This window comes from Saccostrea cucullata, unplaced genomic scaffold (genome assembly GCF_032062105.1).
Source record: "Saccostrea cucullata isolate Sc308-1 unplaced genomic scaffold, CSIRO_AGI_Scuc_v1 ctg14, whole genome shotgun sequence".
Lineage (NCBI taxonomy): Eukaryota > Metazoa > Mollusca > Bivalvia > Ostreida > Ostreidae > Saccostrea > Saccostrea cuccullata.
The window spans coordinates 546,081-567,653 of NW_026941090.1; the positions used below are offsets into that span (position 1 = coordinate 546,081).

At 33.5% G+C, this 21,573-nt stretch overlaps 1 protein-coding gene, 1 long non-coding RNA gene and 1 pseudogene across 2 annotated transcripts; 2 read left to right on the top strand and 1 right to left on the bottom strand.

Moving 5' to 3' along the window:
- Positions 1-2,425: 2,425 nt before the first annotated feature.
- On the top strand, positions 2,426-3,024 carry LOC134257143 (uncharacterized). Its single transcript, XR_009989859.1, has 3 exons — positions 2,426-2,475; positions 2,667-2,748; positions 2,959-3,024. It is a non-coding gene; the product is annotated as an uncharacterized LOC134257143 (long non-coding RNA).
- A 638-nt stretch (positions 3,025-3,662) lies between these two features.
- Positions 3,663-5,169, bottom strand: LOC134257139 (putative nuclease HARBI1; annotated as a pseudogene).
- Positions 5,170-8,168: 2,999 nt separating this feature from the next.
- On the top strand, positions 8,169-20,332 carry LOC134257172 (beta-lactamase domain-containing protein 2-like). Its single transcript, XM_062739817.1, has 8 exons — positions 8,169-8,331; positions 10,263-10,454; positions 18,201-18,300; positions 18,547-18,652; positions 18,890-19,012; positions 19,200-19,399; positions 19,503-19,748; positions 19,855-20,332. The coding sequence occupies exons 1-8, from the start codon at positions 8,186-8,188 to the stop codon at positions 20,044-20,046; spliced, it is 1,305 nt and encodes a 434-aa protein (XP_062595801.1). The 5' UTR covers positions 8,169-8,185; the 3' UTR covers positions 20,047-20,332.
- The last annotated feature ends 1,241 nt before the right edge of the window (positions 20,333-21,573 follow it).

Here is a 21,573-nt window from a genome sequence, read left to right on the forward strand (position 1 = left end):
TAGTATAGACATGACGACATGGTGAAAATAGCAAGATCTCACGCGCATGCACGTGCACTTCGCTCTGATTGGCTGCAACTAAAGTCTCAATATCTTTCTTGTTTTTTGACGAAATTCTTTGAAATTTTGAACATAGCCATGTATTAGGATATCCTACAACATGAAATAAAGCAATTATCATGAAAACACGTGCATGCACGTGCGCTGCAATCTGATTGGCTGAAACTTTAAACAGCTATATCTCCCTTGGTTTTCAACCAAACAGGATGGGATTTGGAACATAGATAGATAAAATGGACTTCTACAAGTAGGTGTGGTCACCATGCACATGCATACACGTGTGTGTACATGTGCTGCAATCTGATTGGCTGAAACTTTAAACAGCTATAACTCTATTAGTTTTCACCCAAACGGGGTGGAATTTAGAACATAGATAGATGTAATGGACTTCTACAAGAAGGTATGGTCACCATGCTCATGTATGCACGTGCGTGCACGTGAAATGAGTAAAATCAAACATACACTTGAATGAGCCTATTTATTAATAATTTTGGATTAAATACTTTAATATTCAGTGTATTAAAATATAGATTGTGTAGACAAGATGATAAGGTCATGACGCAAATGCATTCACATGTGCACGCGTGAAATGCTAAATTTTAGTTGATTTTTGTACACTTCTTTGTAAATGTTGTTAAAATCTCAGATGCATAGAGTTTGTCTTATTTAATGAAGCTTACAGGGAATATGGCACCAAAAGGGAGTTGGGGAGCGTTTGGGGAACATCTGTAACGGTCCCCGTTACAATTAGCACTAGTTTAATGTGAAATACATGCAACCAGAAGATATGCTTCACCTATAGGCCTTCCAACATTGTACAAAAAATCCAAATTCTGGACATTCAAACATAAATTGTTTGACTAAAGATCTTCAAATACTTAAAGATAAACAAATTTAGGCTGAAGCCCACTTGCTACAAACAATCTGATGAAATAAAACACATTTCTTAATTTCTGGAAAAATGTTCTATACCGTGATAATAAATTTAAAGATTGGCAGCTAATGAGTCGGAATTTGGAACATTATAGAAATTTCAGCTTCTAAAAATAAAATGTAAGGAATTTGATATTGCATATTTGATATTCGAATCCATCCAGTTTTTTCGTTTATGATTAGTGCAATAGTTACCAACGACCAATGTGCCTAAATCCTGTTAGCAAAAAAGCGCATATACTAGTAATCCAGTGGTCCCCTTTGAAAATATCGAGTGAACACTCAATCAGGAGCCCGTTTCACTAAAAGGCGTAAGATACGACCAAACTTCAGTTAGGCCTCGGGGCGTACGCCAAAATTTAGTCCGGCGTAAGTTGCGTTTCACTAAGAGGCGTACGCCTGGCCGTAAATACTAGTATCGGACTAAGTTAAGGCCAGACTTACGTCCTTGACAACGAGCTTATGCACATGCGCATACATATCATAAAGAGAGAGAGAGAGAGAGAGAGAGAGAGAGAAAAATTTGTTCATTGAAAAGATATATGGAAAAGATCGCATATTCTTCTTTATTATTTATTGCAATATTTGTTTTGAGGTCTATAATAAAAACTTAAAAGCTTTGAAACATATTTAGATTGAAAATAAATCGTAGATTGAATTATGTTGAAAGGAATACACTCGCAACTGTGTTTTGTAGTGAAATAAAGAATTTAAGAAACCTCTCTCTCTCTCTCTCTCTCTCTCTCTCTCTCTCTCTCTCTCTCTCTCTCTCTGATCTGTCATGTTGATTTCCATAGCGTTTTCTTAAATAATGTGAATTTCGTAACAAACAAACATGTAAATATCGATATTGTCGTCTGCAATATTCGCTATTGACTCTGCACAATCAAAATGTCTTCGGAGAGTAAAAAACGTAAGCCAAACTGGACTGATGATGAAATGAAAATTCTAACATCTTGTGTAATTGATAACAAAGATGTATTATTTGCAAAACTGCCGGCTTCAGTGACAAACGAGAAAAAGAAAGCTGTATGGGAAGACATCACAAAGCAGTAAGCATTTAGGTTTTTAAAATAACGATCAACAAAAATATAATAACATCTCCGATTTGATTACATACAATTTGTTCATGTCTACATGTTACATATAATGTATATTTATGATCAAAAACCTAACTAAATTGGCAAAAATAGGAATGTTATTTAGGTTTTGTGTATTTTTATATATTTTTTTTAAATTTCTAACAAAAAATATACAAATGAAGGTAGACTGGGGATTCAAAAATATATTAAGTGTTAAAATTTTACTGCAGAATAAATTCTTCTTCTGCCTTGTGCAAGAGGGAAACAGAAGAAATAAAAAAAGAAATGGAAAGATGCAAGATCCATTGTGAAGAAGAAAGAAGCCAGTAGAAAATACCAGACGAAGAGAGCGGGCGGAGGGCCTCCCCCGGAATCTGTATTCAAGGCATGGGAACTTGACGTATGTGTTTTCTAATATTTACCTAAAATTGATATAATTATATGTACTATGTATTTAAAAAAACCTTTCGATCGTTGCTAAGATGAGTTTCCGATACTGACATAATTATTTTTTCATTAATGTTTCGCACCGTTTATTATTTTAAAAAATTGGAAAATTAGGCAACAACTTTTTTTTGTTTTTATTGCTAGATTTTGTCAATTATACCGGATGAACTTATCTCTGGGATTGACGGAGGGGTTGATACTGCCTTTGCCAGTAATTCTGAAACAAGTATGTATAAATACATGGTACATGCAAGTACATTGTAAACATACGTTCACTACACCTCATAATGTTGCCTTCCCGACTTTTGCTTCGTATACTACTATAGTATTTGATTTTCCGTGCTTTGTATATTTAGTGTTATTGTAGTATACAGTAGTTATAGTATAAAAAAATAGAAATATATGATATCTAAATACTAGTATTTCTTTGTAACAGATAACTCAGCCTCATCATGCACTGCAGTCCCATCGGAAATTTACGCTGGAATTCCATCCTTGATTGGTTTGTATAATTATACATATTATATAATATACTTATAAAATTTTATTCATAAAAATTATTATAATAGATAGTCAAAAATTTGATATGCATGTTCTTCACACGCGGAACACATAAGTGTGTAGATTAAAAATATTGATTTTTTTTTTCAAATTAAAAATTGTATGTTTGTACGCATGTGTATAGTAGAAGAAGTTGACGTTCCAGAAGAAGCTCCAAGTGTACATGTGCCCAGGCCTTCCACCGACAAATTCGTTGCTTCAACTCTGTATGGATCTAAACGTAAAGGTAAAAAAGAAACAATGCCAACGCTATGAAAATTAATGAAAAATGTATTAAACATTCCTTCAGTTTTAATTTTCGCGTAATTTTACGTTTGTTAAGAAAAAAAACCGTAGTGAACTGTTTCAACTTCATTCATGCACTTTTAACTATTCATTTTACACATATGATTTTATTTGATTTTCTTCTGTTTCAATTGACATTGTTCTGATTATAAAACTTTTCATTAAAAATAAAGACACGGCCAGCGACCCCGACGCTGAGTTTATGCTGAATTTGATAGGAGTGAAGGAGAGAAGAGCCATCGCAGAGGAGAGAAAAGCAGATGCCCTAGAGAGAATAGCGGCGGCATTTGAAAACAAATTTAGCATTTAATAAATTTGAACACAAAATGATAAAGTAGTCATGTTCTTTATTACAAAGTAAGTGTGTGATTTAATAAATAGATGAATTGTTAAAATAAATTTGCAACTTGAATGCGCACATCCTGTGCTCTCCTTGGTGCGTTTGCGTTAAACACGGCATTGTCATTGATGTTCTGTACAACCCCACCCTCAAGTAAGGGGACTTTCTCTGAAACAGCTAAATTATGAAGGCGGATACAGCATTGAATAATTTGAGAACATCTACTTGGTGAAAAGGGGAGTACTCCTCCAGTTCGATGTAAACACCTGCAAAGATTTACTTCAATGTAAATACTGTGGAATCATTAGATTTCGTGGTGGCTCAATTTTCGTGATATTCGTTGGTAGCCCCCCCCCCCCCCAAACCACCACGAATTTACATCTTCATAGGAAATTTAGAAAGAGATATCTTTGTTACTGAATCTGAAAACCCATACTCGAAATTACGTATACATCTCCACAAATAACCAAAAAACCCACAATCTAAGAAAATTGGCCCACAGAATTTTAAATGAATTCACAATAAAATTGTAAAAAAGGTTTATTTATGGTTGCAATAGATATACATTTTTTCTCAAATAAAAAAAATGTAAGGTCGCGTTTATCGTAATGAACGTTTGAAATAAAATATTTGCTTGCAAATATGACATATAAAGATATTTAACGAAAAATTGCGTTTAAATTACCTAAATCTGGATTTTAATACCCCAAACGATTTTTCTATGACAACACGAGTCTTTCCATGGGCATAGTTGTAATTCACCTCGTGTTGATCGGCTGGGGATAAGAATGGCGTTAAGAGCCATTCCTTGAGAGGGTAGCCAGAATCCCCAAGTAACCACCCACCCCCTTCGAGATGTTCCATAACACCTGACAATCCCGAGTTGCTCAAAACGAAAGAGTCGTGAGTTGCCCCGGGAAAACAGGTATTGATTTGAAGAAATCTGAAATAATATCAAATAATTTTTTTTTATCCTTTATGCATATGTAAGCAAACAATTAGCATTCTTATATTTGTTATATTTGTTTGGTTATATTTGGTGCAATAAAGTTATTTTAAAATTGACAACATTTACATTTTCAAAGGTTGTTATTTCATAAAACCCTTTTGACGATATATTAAATATTTTAATTTTCTCCTGTTGAAGTTTTGGCGTATACAAGGGTATTTCTATTACAAAAAAATGATGTGCTAGTATTTATGCTTTAATCAATACCGTTTATACCTCATATTGGAATCTGTTACGGCCTGAATATTTTAGGCATGAAAGTTTTTTCTGCATACAAAAGCAGGCTCCTGTGGACCACTCATGCCCTTAATTGGTATTAGAGTACCATCGATTGCACCAACGCAATTTGGAAATTTGGCAATGTCATAGAACTCAGATTTTACATGGCGTAATTCATTGGCAGTAACTGGAAACTTAATGTTGTCCACTGTTGTATTTATTGCACTGCACACTGTATAACAATATGATGAATCTGCGTTAAAATCATTAATGATATATATAAAGAATATTTGAAAAGGAAATGTACAACTGATTAAATGTATTACAGGCATGGCATGAAGGATGTGCAAACAGAAACATGAAGGAAATAGTGTAAAAAAAAAAAATTTTGTACCTCCAAAAAAAAACATGTACGAAAATCCTATTTTATTATGCAGTACCAAAAATTTTCTTCCAAACAACATCATTTTCCCAATTTTTAACCTATGCTAAGACGTATCTGTGGAAAGTGGGGGGGGGGGGCTAAACTTACGAAAATATGTTCATTTTCTATACTAAGTATATCTTTGGAAAAAAAAGTCATTAGCCCCTCGGTTCCGACGCCTATGTATAATTATTATTATCAGTATACCCCATAGTACTTGCAATTGTCACTTTTCTGAAACTGCTTAACCTAATTTCGTGAAACTTTGCAGTTATTGAGAACACATTGTGTAGGCGCATATTACAAAGAAATTCCGCTTCCTTTTTTTCTGGGAATTCCGGTACTTTTTATTATATTCATTTTATCTGAACAAAATAAAGACTCAATAATTGCACGGAGTTTTAGTACATGTAACGATTACTTTGGAATTATGCCTCATTTTGAATTACTTGTGTGTATTTGATGTGAAACATGCCATTTATTTTGCATGATATTGTCAAATATTAAGAGGGGAGGGGCGTGGGATATGTTAACTTGCTCACTTTTCTTTTATTATCATTTGTGAATGCAGGGGACAAAATGTTAAAACATTCAAGGGGTCAAATCTCCATATCAACGATGCTACGTGCCTGCAATAATTTTTAATAAAAATAGAGTTAACATCATTTTAAAGTTAAAATAATGAAGTATAACAACCTGTATGTACTACTAGGGATACGGATGATCTGGAATCGCCATGAAGGTCGCCTACTTCCGAAAAGAAGTCTGCCTTTGACAGATATCTTAAGGTGATAATTACCTGTAAGATGTTTATGTGTATCTTTATATATATGTTACAAAAATATGTGTAACCAGGAATTTCAGTATTATCCTGAATTTTAGGAAATACAAAATTTATGCTTGGGATATAACGTATTTAAAATTTCAAGGAAATACAAAAATTTTAACTTTTCAATACTTTTTACACATATTTTGACTGCGTTTTCAAAAATTTAAAACTTGAATCATACAATATAAATAGATGCGCAGTATAATCAATTTTCATATCAGTGAGCATACCATATCTGAATAAAAAATATTTGAAATAAACTTTTATTTATGTATAAATTTTGAAAAGGTATGTATTATTTGTAAATATTAACTTAAAATATATGATACTCTGCTTTCATTTTTCTGGAACATGTGTTTTCACAACATAGTCTAATAACTTTCAAACTTTTATATATTTTTATCTAAAAAACTAAAATCGCTTACTGGCATTTGTATTTTAAGATATTCATTTTGGGCTACAATTTTTAGTAAATTTAAAACCCTGAAACATCTTATTTACAAATATTAAAACAATTTTTATGCTGTCTCCTCAAAAATGCAACACACCAACTCCCGACATTTGTGTACACAAAATGTTCGAAATTAAAGTCAGGAATTCAAGATAAAAGTTTACTTTGAGCATAAATTTTCCCTATCAATTTTAAATACTTTAAAATAAAAAAAATAGTTTGAATTTTGAAAATTTCAAAATAGGGGCTAAACCATAATTTTAAAGATGTGAGACTCGAAGGAAACAGAAGTACCCTTTATATCATCATTTTAAATTTGTACATTTTTTTATAAATGTTATAATAAAAATTATGTAAAAAATTTCAAATACACAATCTAACAATGCTAAAGGATCTAAATTCATAGCTTCTTTAGAAATATTTTTGAAATGTGAGTATTAGAAAATTTTACATAAATCGAAGTACAATAAAGGAAATCAAAATTAATGCATAACGTCAGCTTTAAGAAACAATTCTTATCAAATGCTACTTTAAAAAAATGAATTTTAGCATTTGTATTTTTACTGAATGTTTTAAAAATATGCAAATATTAATTATTCTGTTTGTTCAGTAAAAACGTGTAAAATTGGCTAAAATTTTCAGTAAATACATGAATTTCCCAGCTATTCAGTAATTATTGATGTATTTCTAAACGGCCAGTAAATACATGTATTTACTGTATGGTTTAGGAAATACATGAAATTCCTGATTTCACATATTTACTGTAACATATACATGTATAAATAAGTATGCAAATGTAGTTTATTTATATTAATAGGTACATTGTAAAACAAATTATATTTGTCATATCATGTGATTCCATGCGTCAGTATTTGTTTATTTATGTGCGGATATTTAAGAAGCATACAATGCTACAGTAAGCATTCACATATACATGTACCTGAATGTGGGTGGGAATGGCATGACTTTTGTATGTAGGTCGCCTCACAATAGGGTCAACATCATTTATCAGTTTTCGAATGACTCTTCCGGGGAACCTATACCTACTTACGAGATCTATATCATCAAGATACTCGAGAGGGTTGGTTCGGTCCCGAAAAACGCGTTCTCGCCGAGGTGTTTCCTTTCTTCTTCTGCGAAGCAGCCAGAAAGTCGCCATTATCCAATGTTTACGTCTATAGTTACGCCTGCCTTAGACCAGCCGTAGATTTTTGTCTTAACTTAAGGCGGGCGCAAAGTTACGCCCTTTAGTGAAACGGACCTTAGTCCAAATGTTAGACGTAAGTCCGGACTTACGCCGGGCGTAGAGTTAAGACAGGCGTACGCCTTTTAGTGAAACGGGCCCCAGGCTTTTTAAAAGGCTTGGCTGTGATTTTCACAAACAGCACGGGAAATTCAAGATAACAATTTTTAATTTTGAGCGTCCTACATACACAGGTACATTATTTACCTTTCTAAGCTCTAAGTGACAGTGTGTATGACCTGCATACATACTAAATAAAAAGAAAGACAACTCTTTCTTTAGTTGTCAGCTATCGTAACAACATGACCGGGCTGAAGAAAATAAGCGTGCTGACCATCGCGGTGGTCATTCTGGCTTATGTTTATAAGACGTTCATCCAGAAACCACTACCGCTCAATTTTGGGGGCACATTTCATCCGGACTTCCAAGAAGTTGCAGATCTTTACAAGTAAGTACTACGCAAAATAATCCTTCTCTTTATTCTGTTTATTGAGTGAAGCTCAAATAAAGTTTGAATGAATAAGCAAGGGTAGATCTAGGTTTTGTTCCTACAGGAAAGAAAGTTCAACTGTGAATAATAATAATTCTTTTTTAAATGCACCAAACGTAAAGTCTTGCACCCTACTCCTTTCCCAGCCTTGTCGCTGGTTTCCTTCCTTGGGGCTTCCGCTGTTGACATGAAATACGAACATTTGTTTTAAAAGATTTAAGATTAAAGCTTCATTTGTTATGTTCTGTGACGATACTTTTAACAGGGGAGTAAAACACTTTAAATGTACATGTATGTACAATTAAAATAGATTATATTAAGAGCTCTTCGTGGTTGAAAAATGGGAACACTCACCTCGTGATGTACTTGAACGATGGTGCTTACTAATCAATATTCACATGATGCGTTAAGAACTCTAAACGATTTTTTAGATTTATTTGATTAATATCTTAGCTGGGGAATACATTTATGGAAGAAATGAACTTTAAAGAAGTGAAAATGAAAACAGGAATTAAAAGAATCGGAGGTGTAATACATATTGGTTATTCAATTCTTATTTTAATATCAGTAAAATTTTGCTGATTCAAAAATGTTAAAATGTATTTTATGCATGACAGGTAACATCACCCTCTGTAAACAACGGATTTCCTTTTTATCAATGGCCTTATTTCTTCAATCGAATTTATGAATCACGAGGATTGACTAACAGTGATGATTACATTGAGTTTTCTGAACCCCATACAATGCCATACATGCATGTATTTACCTACAATGATGTTCTATCATTGCCTGTGTGCTAGTAATTATACAGTCGAAGCCTTCTATAAGTTGTAGAATATTAACAATTTTTCGACCACTTGGACCAAAGGCAGAAACTTGGTTTTCTTAACCGAAATTTCGTTTCCTGTCATCGTTGTTGTCGTTGACGTCAAGGTGAACATTTCACGTTTTCAAAAAAAAAAAAAAAAAAAAAATATTGGGCTATTTCAACCCAATCTGCTGAACAGTACTTTTGGATAAAGACAATTCAAGTTGTTTATTCAAACGAAGAGCCGCACCATCATTTAAAGGGGAAAGTTAAGATTTAGTAAAAAAAAATTAATGAAACCTTTCAAAAATATCAAGAATCACTATAGGCCAGAAAAGATAAACTTACTAGTATTTAAAAGTATTATAGCTGCAGAACTGTAGCTCTCAAAAAAAATATTTTGACAGCTACACCGGGGAGCTACAGTGCCACCATTGAAAAAACTGTATATTTATTGCGCAGAAAAAAGTGCGCTGTTTCTCGATTTATTTCTCCATGTTTTTAAACTGTCATCTCAAAATATTACTAAGCGTGTGTTACTAACATATTCTTTCACTGTTTCCACAACAAAACATTCCTCATAATTGTTGTTAAAAGCCCTCCTGGCCCTGAAATGAGATTATCGAAAATTTCGTCTTTTATACTGCCATTTTGGTTTGCAAGATAATTCGGTACAACGCACTTCGTGCAGATGTCAACTACCATGACTACGACAATACTTGATAGAGGAGTAAGGAATTTTTTGATTAAGGTAAGAATTTGGAAGGATTAATCCAGAACTAAGCGCAAATTTTTGTGCGCAATAAATATACAGTTTTACGATGGGTGGCACTGTAGCTCTCCGGTCTGTCAAAATATTTTTTTTTCGGAGAGCTACAGTTCTGCAGCTAAAAGTATTATTACAAAGTTTTGACTATAATTTTTATTTTACTTTTTGAATAGAAATTATCAGTACGCTTTAAAGTTAGAGTTCAATATTTATACTAGTTCTATATATTTAAGAGTTGAAGTTTCTTTATATTTAATTGGACAATGGGGAATATATTTTTGTAAATTAAGCTGCTTTTGCCTGGACTTTTAGATCCAAACTGAGAGCTGGAGTTGAACTGGGGTCGTCCTTCGCGGCTTATTATAAGGGGGAACCTTTAGTGGACATTTGGGGAGGATTCGCTGATGTGGCCTTAAAGAGACCGTGGACAAAGGATACATTGTCTATCATCTTCTCCACGAGTAAAGGAGTCACCGCTTTGTTAGTGGCATTGTTTGTAGACAGGTAAATTTTTCAAACATTAACCATATAAGATATTACGGAATCCGAATAGGGCCACGTAGTTCACTATAGCACCATCGAACATCGAATGTTGGTTGGGTCGATGGCGCGAGGACGCGATAACGGTGAAGCGACGCTGTTGGATAACGATAACGCAATTCAGCGATCGCGTTATTTCGTGACATTTGACCTGGACAATAACAGAAACACACTTGATCAGATTAACCCCAGTAAAAGGTTTAAGAAGTCTGAAAATACAGTCAATAAAAACAAGACATTATTTGTTTTGGCGTGCTTGTCATGGCCATTTAATAATATATTAAATATAACACAATGTATGCGCCGATCATGATGATAATATGGCAGCATAGGTAAATGAATATAGATAATGAGCAAGAGAAATACCATCTTGATCCAAGGAGTCTGGAAAAAACAGTACCCCCCGGAGACAGCATTCTTTGCAAAATTATGCCTAACAAAGTCAATAGCCACACGCATTGAAGGTCCGCAAAGCACATCAACATTGAAGGTCCGCAAAGCACATCGACATTGAAGGTCCGCAAAGCACATCATCAAGCTGGTGGATCCTATTCGGGATTCGATCCATGCCATGACGCTGAAACGAGAAATTAAAAGAAAACGAAAAAAACAACCGAAGAAAAAAAAAAACAGTTATAATGAAAATGTATTAGAAAAATGTTAGAGGTGCTAAAGGGGAATAAAATATAAAATTAAGGGGCGGGAGGGTGGGTTTTAAAAAAATTTTGCGTCTGCTTCCTCCAAATTACAGATTAAAAAGGAATATTCTAGAAGACATGCGCATACAAGAAATATCAAGAATTGTTTGAGTCCCGAGCCCGATGATTTATGAAGTTCAACGTTAAGAAACGAGCCCGATGATTTATGAAGTTCAACGTTAAGAAACTAAGAGCTATCTATCTTTGTATGTATAAATTGAAGCTGCACGAAATAACCAGGTTTATCCATATTGGATAAACCCCATTATTTCGTGACATTTGACCTTGACAATAACAGAAACACACTTGATCAGATTAACCCCAGTAAAAGGTTTAAGAAGTCTGAAAATACAGTCAATAAAAACAAGACATTATTTGTTTTGGCGTGCTTGTCATGGCCATTTAATAATATATTAAATATAACACAATGTATGCGCCGATCATGATGATAATATGGCAGCATAGGTAAATGAATATAGATAATGAGCAAGAGAAATACCATCTTGATCCAAGGAGTCTGGAAAAAACAGTACCCCCCGGAGACAGCATTCTTTGCAAAATTATGCCAAATGGGTCAAGTGACAAAGTCACGTGACCCATCCGCCACAAACTAAAACTGGGGCGGCAATTTTGCAGCCCAAAATAACAACAGCACAAATCGTGCACAAATTAGGTACAAATTGCACCACAATATATGTATTATGCCAAATGGGTCAAGGGACATATTCGCATGACCCATCCGTCTCAAACTAAAATAAGGGCGGCGATTTTGCAGCCCAGAGTAACAATAAAAGCACAAATCGTGCAAAAATTAGGTACAAATTGCACCAAATAACTAAATTGGTAAGTGAAAGGCACAAATTGCACCCTAAGATTAAATTTTTTAAATGAATGCAAATTGCATTGAAAATGATAAATGTGCAAATCGCAACACAATGGGGCTCATGACAAGCATCATGGAAATATGACAAAACAAAATTACACAACTGAAATGATCTAAAGCATTTCTCAAAGTATAAATAAAAATGTTATTTCCCAAATCTGAAAATGAACTCCATCTTCTCAGAACGAATCCTTGCATTGCGCCCTAATATATGGATAACTGATTGATTAACACGACCCTGGAACTTACTTACCACAAATGTAGCACATGCACTATTAATCCTACGTCTACCCTTTTGTCATTCTGCATTTGCAAGGCAATTTATCAATTAATTTGAGGCAAAATATGTGACCACATAATAAAAGTGTTAGGGAGTTAGTATTCAGTAAATGTCAAAGCAATTTTTGAATTGCAACTTAAATACTTTGTGTCATAATATTAAACAATATAAGAACAGAAGATAAATTTACGACAACGGTTTTATGTAAAAATTGTAAGCTGCTGACTGTAGGGTGGTATCAATAAAATATATATCGATACGTATCGATATTCAAGAAACATATCGTATCGAAAATTAACTTTCAATATGAATCGGACAGGCATTTTTCTTCTAATTCTGTTAAAAAGATTTCAGTCACCAAAGATCATTTCACTTTTTTGAAATAAAACTGTTCAATGATCATACAATTTTTAAAGGCAATAGCACAGTTAGTAGAATTTTTTTAAAGCATAAACAATTTTATTTTAACATGTTGATTTTATAGTCATTAAAAATTTAAATTTGATAGTCATTAAAAGTTTTAATTTGAGATGTAAGTTGTAATGACAATGATACAGGAACTCTCAATGAATAATTTTTATGAAATTCATGCGTTAACTGATTTATAAGCCTTTTTTGGTTGACTTGTTGTAGAATCCAATATATCGCATATCACTTTAAACAAAAATGTATCGTATCGTATCTAAATTTTTTTTGCTCAATACACAGCCCTAGAGCCTTACTGTCATCTTCACAACTGCGTATAATTTTCCTCTGAAAACCCTTTTGCATACAAGTGGGTTGCATCCCCAATGTGAAAAATGAGTGCATCTTAAATTCAATTGACTGAATATTGAAAAATTGTAAAGCTTTGTTTAAGGTCAATTCAATGTATTACGACCATATTTTGTACCTAAGAAATGAATAGTTCGATATTTTAAATCTTTGTAGCAAAATATTCTGATTGATCGATTATTATTGTTTTATGCCAAGTCGACAATATTTTTTGCAGATGTTATCACATGTAAAAATGCTCCACCAAAGGAATTTACCACATGTTGATTATTGACCAATTAATTGCACCTTGATTTTTACATTGAAGTCTATGGACAGCGCATGTTTTTGTAAGATATTTTAAAAAGTAGACTGTTTGAATTTCAAACTAATCCGAGTAACATCTTGGTGAAAATATGAGCTTCTTTGTTTATTAAAATATGATATAAAATGAATTTTATACTGAAGAATTTTTTTTTTGAGAAATAAATTTTTTTTTCATCAAGGCCAGATAACTCTTCAGGAACTTTCAATGTGCAAAATGACCGTCTCTTTACATGTTATTAGACTGAGTCTTGTGAATTTGGTTTATTTCACTTTTATCTTTATCTAGCGTTTTAACAAGTTTAAAATTATCTAAAATTGTTGAAAATCCCTTTATTATACATTGAATACAATAACATGGACGGAAACTGAGAATGGGATAAGGTTTTGGAGTTTAAAAATTAATGTGAAAAGTGGGACGCTCTTTTAATATTTGTACATAATGCAACAAAATTCTGCAAAGACTGAAACAATATCATTGTACAATGTGATTTTTTCCACATGAACACATGTCCCCGAACCAGTTTAGCCAGTCTTAAATGTTATAACAAAAACTGGAATGGCATCGCAAGAGACAATTATATGTTCCATACCAAAAGCCACTATTTCACTCACTCTTAGTAATGCAAAGAAAGCTCATGTAAAAGCAGACCTAAATAAAGTCGCTTCAAAATCATAACACAAATGTGGCAAAACACTGACAATGTTATCCAACATAGGTAATATAATGGGTTTCTTATATCCTGAGACGCATTAGTTACATCTCTTGTAACCAGCCCATAACTTCTTAATAATAAATGAATCGATTGGATTCTGTCAACCATGTAAGTTGATGACAAAACTGATTCCTGATAAATAACATTTGACAGTAGAAAAAGCCAAATTACTCTCTGACAGATATGCTATAAAATTAATCATATGATCAACAGGAGGGGGCCAGATATGCTGAAATGATAACTGTTGCCTGATATTGAAAAAAAGACTTTCTTTCTGTATTTTGAGATACACCGGTTTCAAGGACTGGCTATAGCTACGTATACTGTAGCTCCTGAATAGCTCTCCAAAACTGAATAGCTTTTAAATGTACATTAAACTTAAAAAGTCTGCATAAATTACATCCCGACTAATGCAATAATTCGTATGTTTCCAGATGATTTGTGATTAAATTGCTGTAAAACAAAGAAAAAATTGTCAATATGAATTTTTTTTATAAACTTTCAGCCCAGATCATAACCCTTAATACAATAGATACAAGTTCTAAGAAGGCGGTATTCCTGTATTATTCCTCAGGCCAGCCGACAGGTCAATGTGGGCAACACCAATGTTTACTTTACTAAACACCACACCGTAACCAAAAGAACTTGAACTATCTATATAAAAATGAAGTGCATCATATTGATTATTATAAATATTTCTGCCATACACGACTAGGAAATTGTGTCCTATACTTAAAATCACCAAGAAATGGAATCCAGATTAATAAGTCTAACTTGTTTTAATTTATTTATTTATTTTAAGAGTGGATTAGAAAAAAAATTGTTCAACTTTTTATTATTTGATTGATTCATTTAAAAAAAATAATAAATTCCATATACATGTATATTTAAAGAAATTGAATGTTTATGTACATGTAATGGCCCGATATTTTCTTTGAAAATTATATAAAAAATAACATTACTAGATCCGTAGAAAACATATCAAACATGGGAAATCCCAAATTATTACTATGTGACAGTGACCAGTAGATGGATGGATAGTTTACCAGGGTCCGACACTCGTCAAAATTTGATCTCGCCATTTGGGCAACCTTGGTATGATTACAGGTTGCCCGAATGAATTTCAGGTCGTCCAAATAAAATATCAAATGAAACAAAAGTTAACTTAAAGTGTAATTGTTTAAAATTTGTTAAGATAATTAAAAGAAGTTGTGTTTTTTGCATACTTGCCAACCTCCAGCATGTAAAAATCTGGTCATGACCAGATTTGGAAAGTAAAAAATCTGGTCATAACGCGTAACGACATTCACGACATAATTACCATGATTAAATTTTATAATATATATACAAAGTATTTGTGTATTGAGAATTCTTTTATTGAAAAAGGATTTAATTTACTATGACAAAAAAAATCAATATAATTTGATTTAATTTACATGTTAAAAATGAGAATTGAAGGTTTCATATTTCAATATTGACCTGATTCAGAAGTATATAAGTGTGCATTTTTTTAAAAGCCTTTTCACATGTTTCAGTTTCTGCTAAATTTGAAAGTATACCAATTTCAGTTTTGAAGTTATTTTTCCTCACTCTTAACTAATTAACTACTGTAATGTTTTAAATGTGAAGTTAGGCCTACACTGTTTTCGATCACTTTATTTTATCTAGAATGAAAGTTTTTTTCCCCAGGATCCTAGATATGTACATAAAGATCGTTTCTCTTTTTCTTGGTTCAATCAGAGACATGTGTTTGGTTCAATTTGTTCCTGTTGGCCCTGATAACGATCTAGTTCTATCGGAAGCCATTTTAATTGACTTCAAACATTGAATTGTCAAAACAACACCCAGTTAATTGTTTACACCTGCACTGATAATTAATCCATCGGCATTGTTTACACGTAGATCTAAGCTTGGGTTTTAACTGGAAGTTAAAAGTGCAACCTAATTTACGAACCAAATCCGGAAATCGGGAGATTTTCGGGTTGTTTGGAAAAATCGGGTGATAAGCATGACCCGCCGGGTCATAAAAAATAATCGGGTTACGGGTTGAAAAATTGGGTGTGACCCGACGAAATCGGGTGAGTTGGCAAGTATGGTTTTTTGTATTAAAAAATGTTAACTAGACATTTTTGCAATGTGAAGATGTATTCTAGTATTTTATCAAACAAAAATATAAGCAGAATCAGACATGCAGAATGCTAAAGTTTGTAGCTTAAAACATTCATTTTCACTTGCCATGAAGGCCTAAATAAATAGGGTCGAATAACCCTGGACTGAATTAATCAGGTGTTATATTACAGTGGACACCCAACATGGCTGTCTAGCAGCAGAATACGATCATCAGATGATCAGAAAGTTGTAGGGGAATGCAAGATGTTACAATGATGATTATTATTACTATTTATATTTAAGGTGATTGTTGACTAAGTTGGCATATTTTATATCTCAAATAAAACTTTATGAAAGACTTTTAGTAAAAATTGCATCAGCTGATTGATCGAACGCGAACGCAGATTTCGCAGGAAGTAAAATCTATGCAGCTGCAATTTGAAAATGTTGAATGGGTTGGTTTTGTAACAGGAAAATATGTTTTTAAGGTCTTTTGAATTTCATTTTAAAAAATTAAACATCATTATTAAATATTCCCAACTTGTCCCAGGTCGTCATTTGGGCGAGCCAGACTGAAAATCAGGTCGTCCGAAATCATTTCTGGGTGGAAATGACGAGGTGACGAGCGCGAATGTCGAACCCTGGTTTACAGACTATAATATGCAGGGTCTTAAGCAAATTTGTTATTCTAGTTTAAACCACGATGAATACACGTGTTTTAAATTTAGGCAAATTCCCAAATGTGCAAATAATGCACAACACACTCGCTATTGGTTTTGGCAATGGTGGAAAGGGGGGGGGGGGTTCATATTTTGTCAGAAAACATGCATAGGGTTCCCCTTTGATAACAAGTATGACGACATTTCAATTTCGCATTGTATGGAGATTCGTAAAATTAAAAATATAATAAATAATAAAAGGATTTAGGTCAAATTGAACTGTACCTCGATTATGTTGAGCTGGAATAGCAGGTTACAGGGAAACTGAAGAAGTTACAGTGACTCTGAGTCAGGTGCCTGCTCGACAATGGCGACATCATGTTCAGCACGTGGCGGCGTGGCAGTGCATAAGTTGCTTCAGGTACTCTATGTTTTAGGCCTGGATACGGAACTTCTTGTGATTTCTCTGGAATAAGGTCTCCTGGCCTTCGAAGCTCTTGATACACGTAACATATTTACTTGTATTTGACAATAAATCAGCAGATGATGATCGATTAATTCTTTTAAAAAATTTTTGCGTCTGCTTCCTCCAAATTACAGATTAAAAAGGAATATTCTAGAAGACATGCGCATACAAGAAATATCAAGAATTGTTTGAGCCCCGAGCCCGATGATTTATGAAGTTCAACGTTAAGAAACGAGCCCGATGATTTATGAAGTTCAACGTTAAGAAACTAAGAGCTATCTATCTTTGTATGTATAAATTGAAGCTGCACGAAATAACCAGGTTTATCCATATTGGATAAACCCCATTATGTCGATGACGCGACAATGCAATGACTATGATGCGATGGCACGATGGAGCGATTGTGAACATCGCTGCATCGTTATAATTATGTATTGTACCACCGCACAATCGTCATGACACCATCGTATTATCGCTATCGTGCTATCTCTTCGTTGTACCATCACATTTATAATCGAAATCGCATTGTTACGCCATTTCATCATCGTCATCGCCTTATCGCTTCATCGTCGTCGCATTATCGCGTCATTACACTAGCTACTAAAACTTCAATGGTGCGATGATGCCATATGAATCCCATATACACATGTATTTTTAAGCCCTAGAAATTTTGTAACTGAGATATTTATATCCTTTGATATTTGCAAGTTTCACAAATAGCAATTGCTTAAACAGATATAATCATTAACTACCGAGTTTATTTCCAGATTTATAGCAAGAAATGATACAGTCTACCTTATCATTATAATGAATGTGTTATAGAGGATGGTTGGATTACAATAAGCCAGTTGCCCATTACTGGCCGGAGTTTGGACAGAATGGAAAGGACAACATCACAGTAGCACTGCTAATTAGCCATCAGGTACAGTAGCAGGACAACCCACCCCCTCCCCCCACTGAAACGTCAGATATTATGTGGGAACATGGTCAGAACAGTTTGATTTTGTTATGGAGCATTCTCTACAGCTGATAAATCTAGAAATTCGATTAGTCCCAATAACTTTACAAAATATTTTGAATTATAAATTAAAAATACACCTTTTTCTATATTAGACATTATACTTGCTAGGAAACTGCATTAATTAACTGTTTCTATCGTTTGAGACAGGGAGGCCTCTCTGTTACCAATGGGACAGTACCAATGGAGTGGATTGTTGAAAAACCGGAAAAGGTTTGGGAATTTCTGGAAAAACAACGGCCAATATGGCCACCAGGCAAGTTTTGATTCTCTGAACTATTTGTTTTATAAATTAAGCATTAAGAATTTAATCCTGTACTTTTCGATACATTTAAAAACTTATTAGAAATCAAAATTTCTAAAACCTATGCAAGTGTTTTTCGTTATATGTACAATGGACAATTAATAAATGCATAATCAGTGTAAAAACTAATTATTGCACAAAAAGCATGTGAAGATTTTTGTAATTAAAAATGTAGATATGTTTGATTAGGCACAGGCTATGGATACCACGGCATTACATACGGGTTGTATGTAGATTCTCTTCTTACCAAGGCGGATCCTAAACACAGAAGGGTGGATAAAATTTTTAAAGAGGAAATAGGCGATAAATTTGGTAAAATTTAATTAATAAAAAATTTGAATAATCTTTTCTAAATCATTAATTAATATATTGGAGATGTGATTAAATAAACCAAAAATGAAGGGTAAGTTATGTTATAATAAGTCCTTTGTAATAAAACCACTCTTTCGGTTTTCATGATTTTGTATTTGGTACAGTAAGTACGTTTACCTTTTTTCAGGAATTGAGCTGTACAATGGTCTACCAAACCATCTGTTTTACCGGGCAGCTAGACACGAACCTAATCCTCTTTACGTCACTCTTTGGAATGTTATTACCTCTATGGATCCGGAGCCATTAAGTTTAATGATGACCTTGGCTCTTTCAAAAAATTCCCTTCTGACGCAAATGTCGCAATCAGGAACAGATCAACTCCCATCGGTATACAATGGACTAAATTTTAAAAAATAAATATTATTCATACAATAAATTATTTGGAAATTTTAACCGTTAATAAGTGACATACATGTACCTTTATTTTCAGGATCTCTCCTTTAACACGCCTGAATACAGCAGAATTCCCCAGTCCTCGATGAACGGGTACAGCAATGCCAGAAACTTGGCCAAATTGTTTGGAATCGTCGCCAATGGAGGGAAAACAAAGGAAGGGGTCTTACTTTCAGAAAAGGCCATAGAAAAGCTGAAACGGCCTCTTACCAGCGGGAAAAGCATGGACGGTGTCATAAATATAGAATTTGGTTATGGAGTAGGGATCGGTAGAGACGATAAGGTAAATATACTGGTAAATCAGATTTAAATATTCCAATAACAGTATTCACTTATACCATACATGTATGTTTGTGTCGTACTAAAAAAGGACATTTTTTCTGTTGCAGGGGAATGTAGTGTTTGGACATGACGGTGCTGGAGGTCAGTCCGCCTTTGCAGACCCCGCCCATAAGACTGGGATGGCCTACGTCACTTCCCGACTGAAGAGTATGACCATATCTGGTGACAAGGATTTTCTGCAATATAAAGCTGCATATTATCGCTGCCTGGAAAAGTATCTACAAAAACACAAAACCTAGGACTGACTAAAACTTAGAATTTCATATAATTATTTACTCCTAATGAGGAACTTATTGATTACGGGTTATATTGATTCCTTCTTGGAGTTTCATCTTTACATATCTTTCCTCTTTTCTTTCTTTTTTTTTTTGTAAGCCATTTTTTATATACATATAGGACTCTTTGTATATGGGTCAGACCCAAACTTAAGCTCTTGATGATCAGGTCTTGATAATAGAGTTTTTTCAATCAATGCCACCTTTATTCTAAGACAGAAGGCGTGCACCATTTGAGTAAATTGTAAATCTTGAAATAAAAAAAATACTTCAAAATGTTTGTTGAAATATTTTTTGCTAAATCTGTCCGATAACTTTTTAATTCCCCCCGAAGATTGGAAATCAGGGGGATGTATGATAATACTGCAGTACATGTAAGTAATTATTACTTTTATATAGTTATTATAATACCGTTTCTTATGGAATCAAGTTCATCTTTTGTCCAGTATTGATAGAACCTAGATAAGTGACTGTACTTACAGAATGGTACACTATTTACTAAGCCCTATAATGCTATATAATGTAAATTTTGTTTCTACATTTTATGTCAGTAGTCTAATAGTTATGCAACTTGATTATCTATGAAACACGGAAGATGTGATGATCATCTCGACGACGCGGTACGCTGTTAACGGGAACTTTGGTATTTCTGATTTATACTAACCTACTCTGAATGACAGACAGAGGGCGTTTGCAACTATTTATTGAAGCATTTGATAGTGGGCAAACTGTGTTTACTTTGTTGAAATACTAATGTGGGTTTTGGCTGCGAGTAAGTCGACGGTAAAAGAAAGCATCACGAAATTATATTCCGGTTATAAACGCTTCACGTGTGTCTTTTATTCTTTATAAATATTTGCATATCCACTGCTCTCTCCTGCTCTCTCCCACTCTGAACATGTATTCATCCACTGCATTTAAAGGACTACAGACCCAATTGCTTCTACTATGAGTGCAATTGCTCTATCACACTCATGTAGAACAGTCTCTTCTACGACTCCACATCCAGTTGAGAAGTATATATATGAAATGTTTCATAAGCGGAATAAAAATAAGTTTTTAATAATATTCTTTGAAAAAAAGGAAATTTAGAATATTTAAAATTGCTGAAATCTTTAAAAACAATGTAATTGTATAATAAAACTTTTTAAAAATTATAGAGAACTGCCACATTTTTACTTTTTGTATCATGCATATTTGAACAAAGAACGATAACTCTTCACACTTGGGTAATAACATTCAGAAAGAGAAAATTTCTTTATCTAGTAAATCTATTTCAAGAATGATTTCAGCTATTAAAAATGAATAGAAAAACTAAAAAAATATAGAAAAGCATTCTGGAGTAATAATCATTATAAAAGCATTCTCATTTTTCATCATAGTCACTGTGTAGAAACGGACTAGGGTAAAGTGCGTTACCCTAGTCCAAGATGGCGACAAGCAATCATTGATTTTTGTCAGAGGGTTTTAATACCGTTGATCGGTGACGTC

What these genes read in the sequence shown, in the direction of transcription:
- LOC134257172 (XM_062739817.1), top strand. Translation starts at nt 8,186, where the DNA reads ATGACCGGGCTGAAGAAAATAAGCGTGCTGACCATCGCGGTGGTCATT. An exon ending in GAAGTTGCAGATCTTTACAA is followed by an intron (nt 8,332 to 10,262) that starts GTAAGTACTACG and finishes CTGGACTTTTAG; the next exon opens with ATCCAAACTGAGAGCTGGAG. An exon ending in CACTGCTAATTAGCCATCAG is followed by an intron (nt 18,301 to 18,546) that starts GTACAGTAGCAG and finishes CGTTTGAGACAG; the next exon opens with GGAGGCCTCTCTGTTACCAA.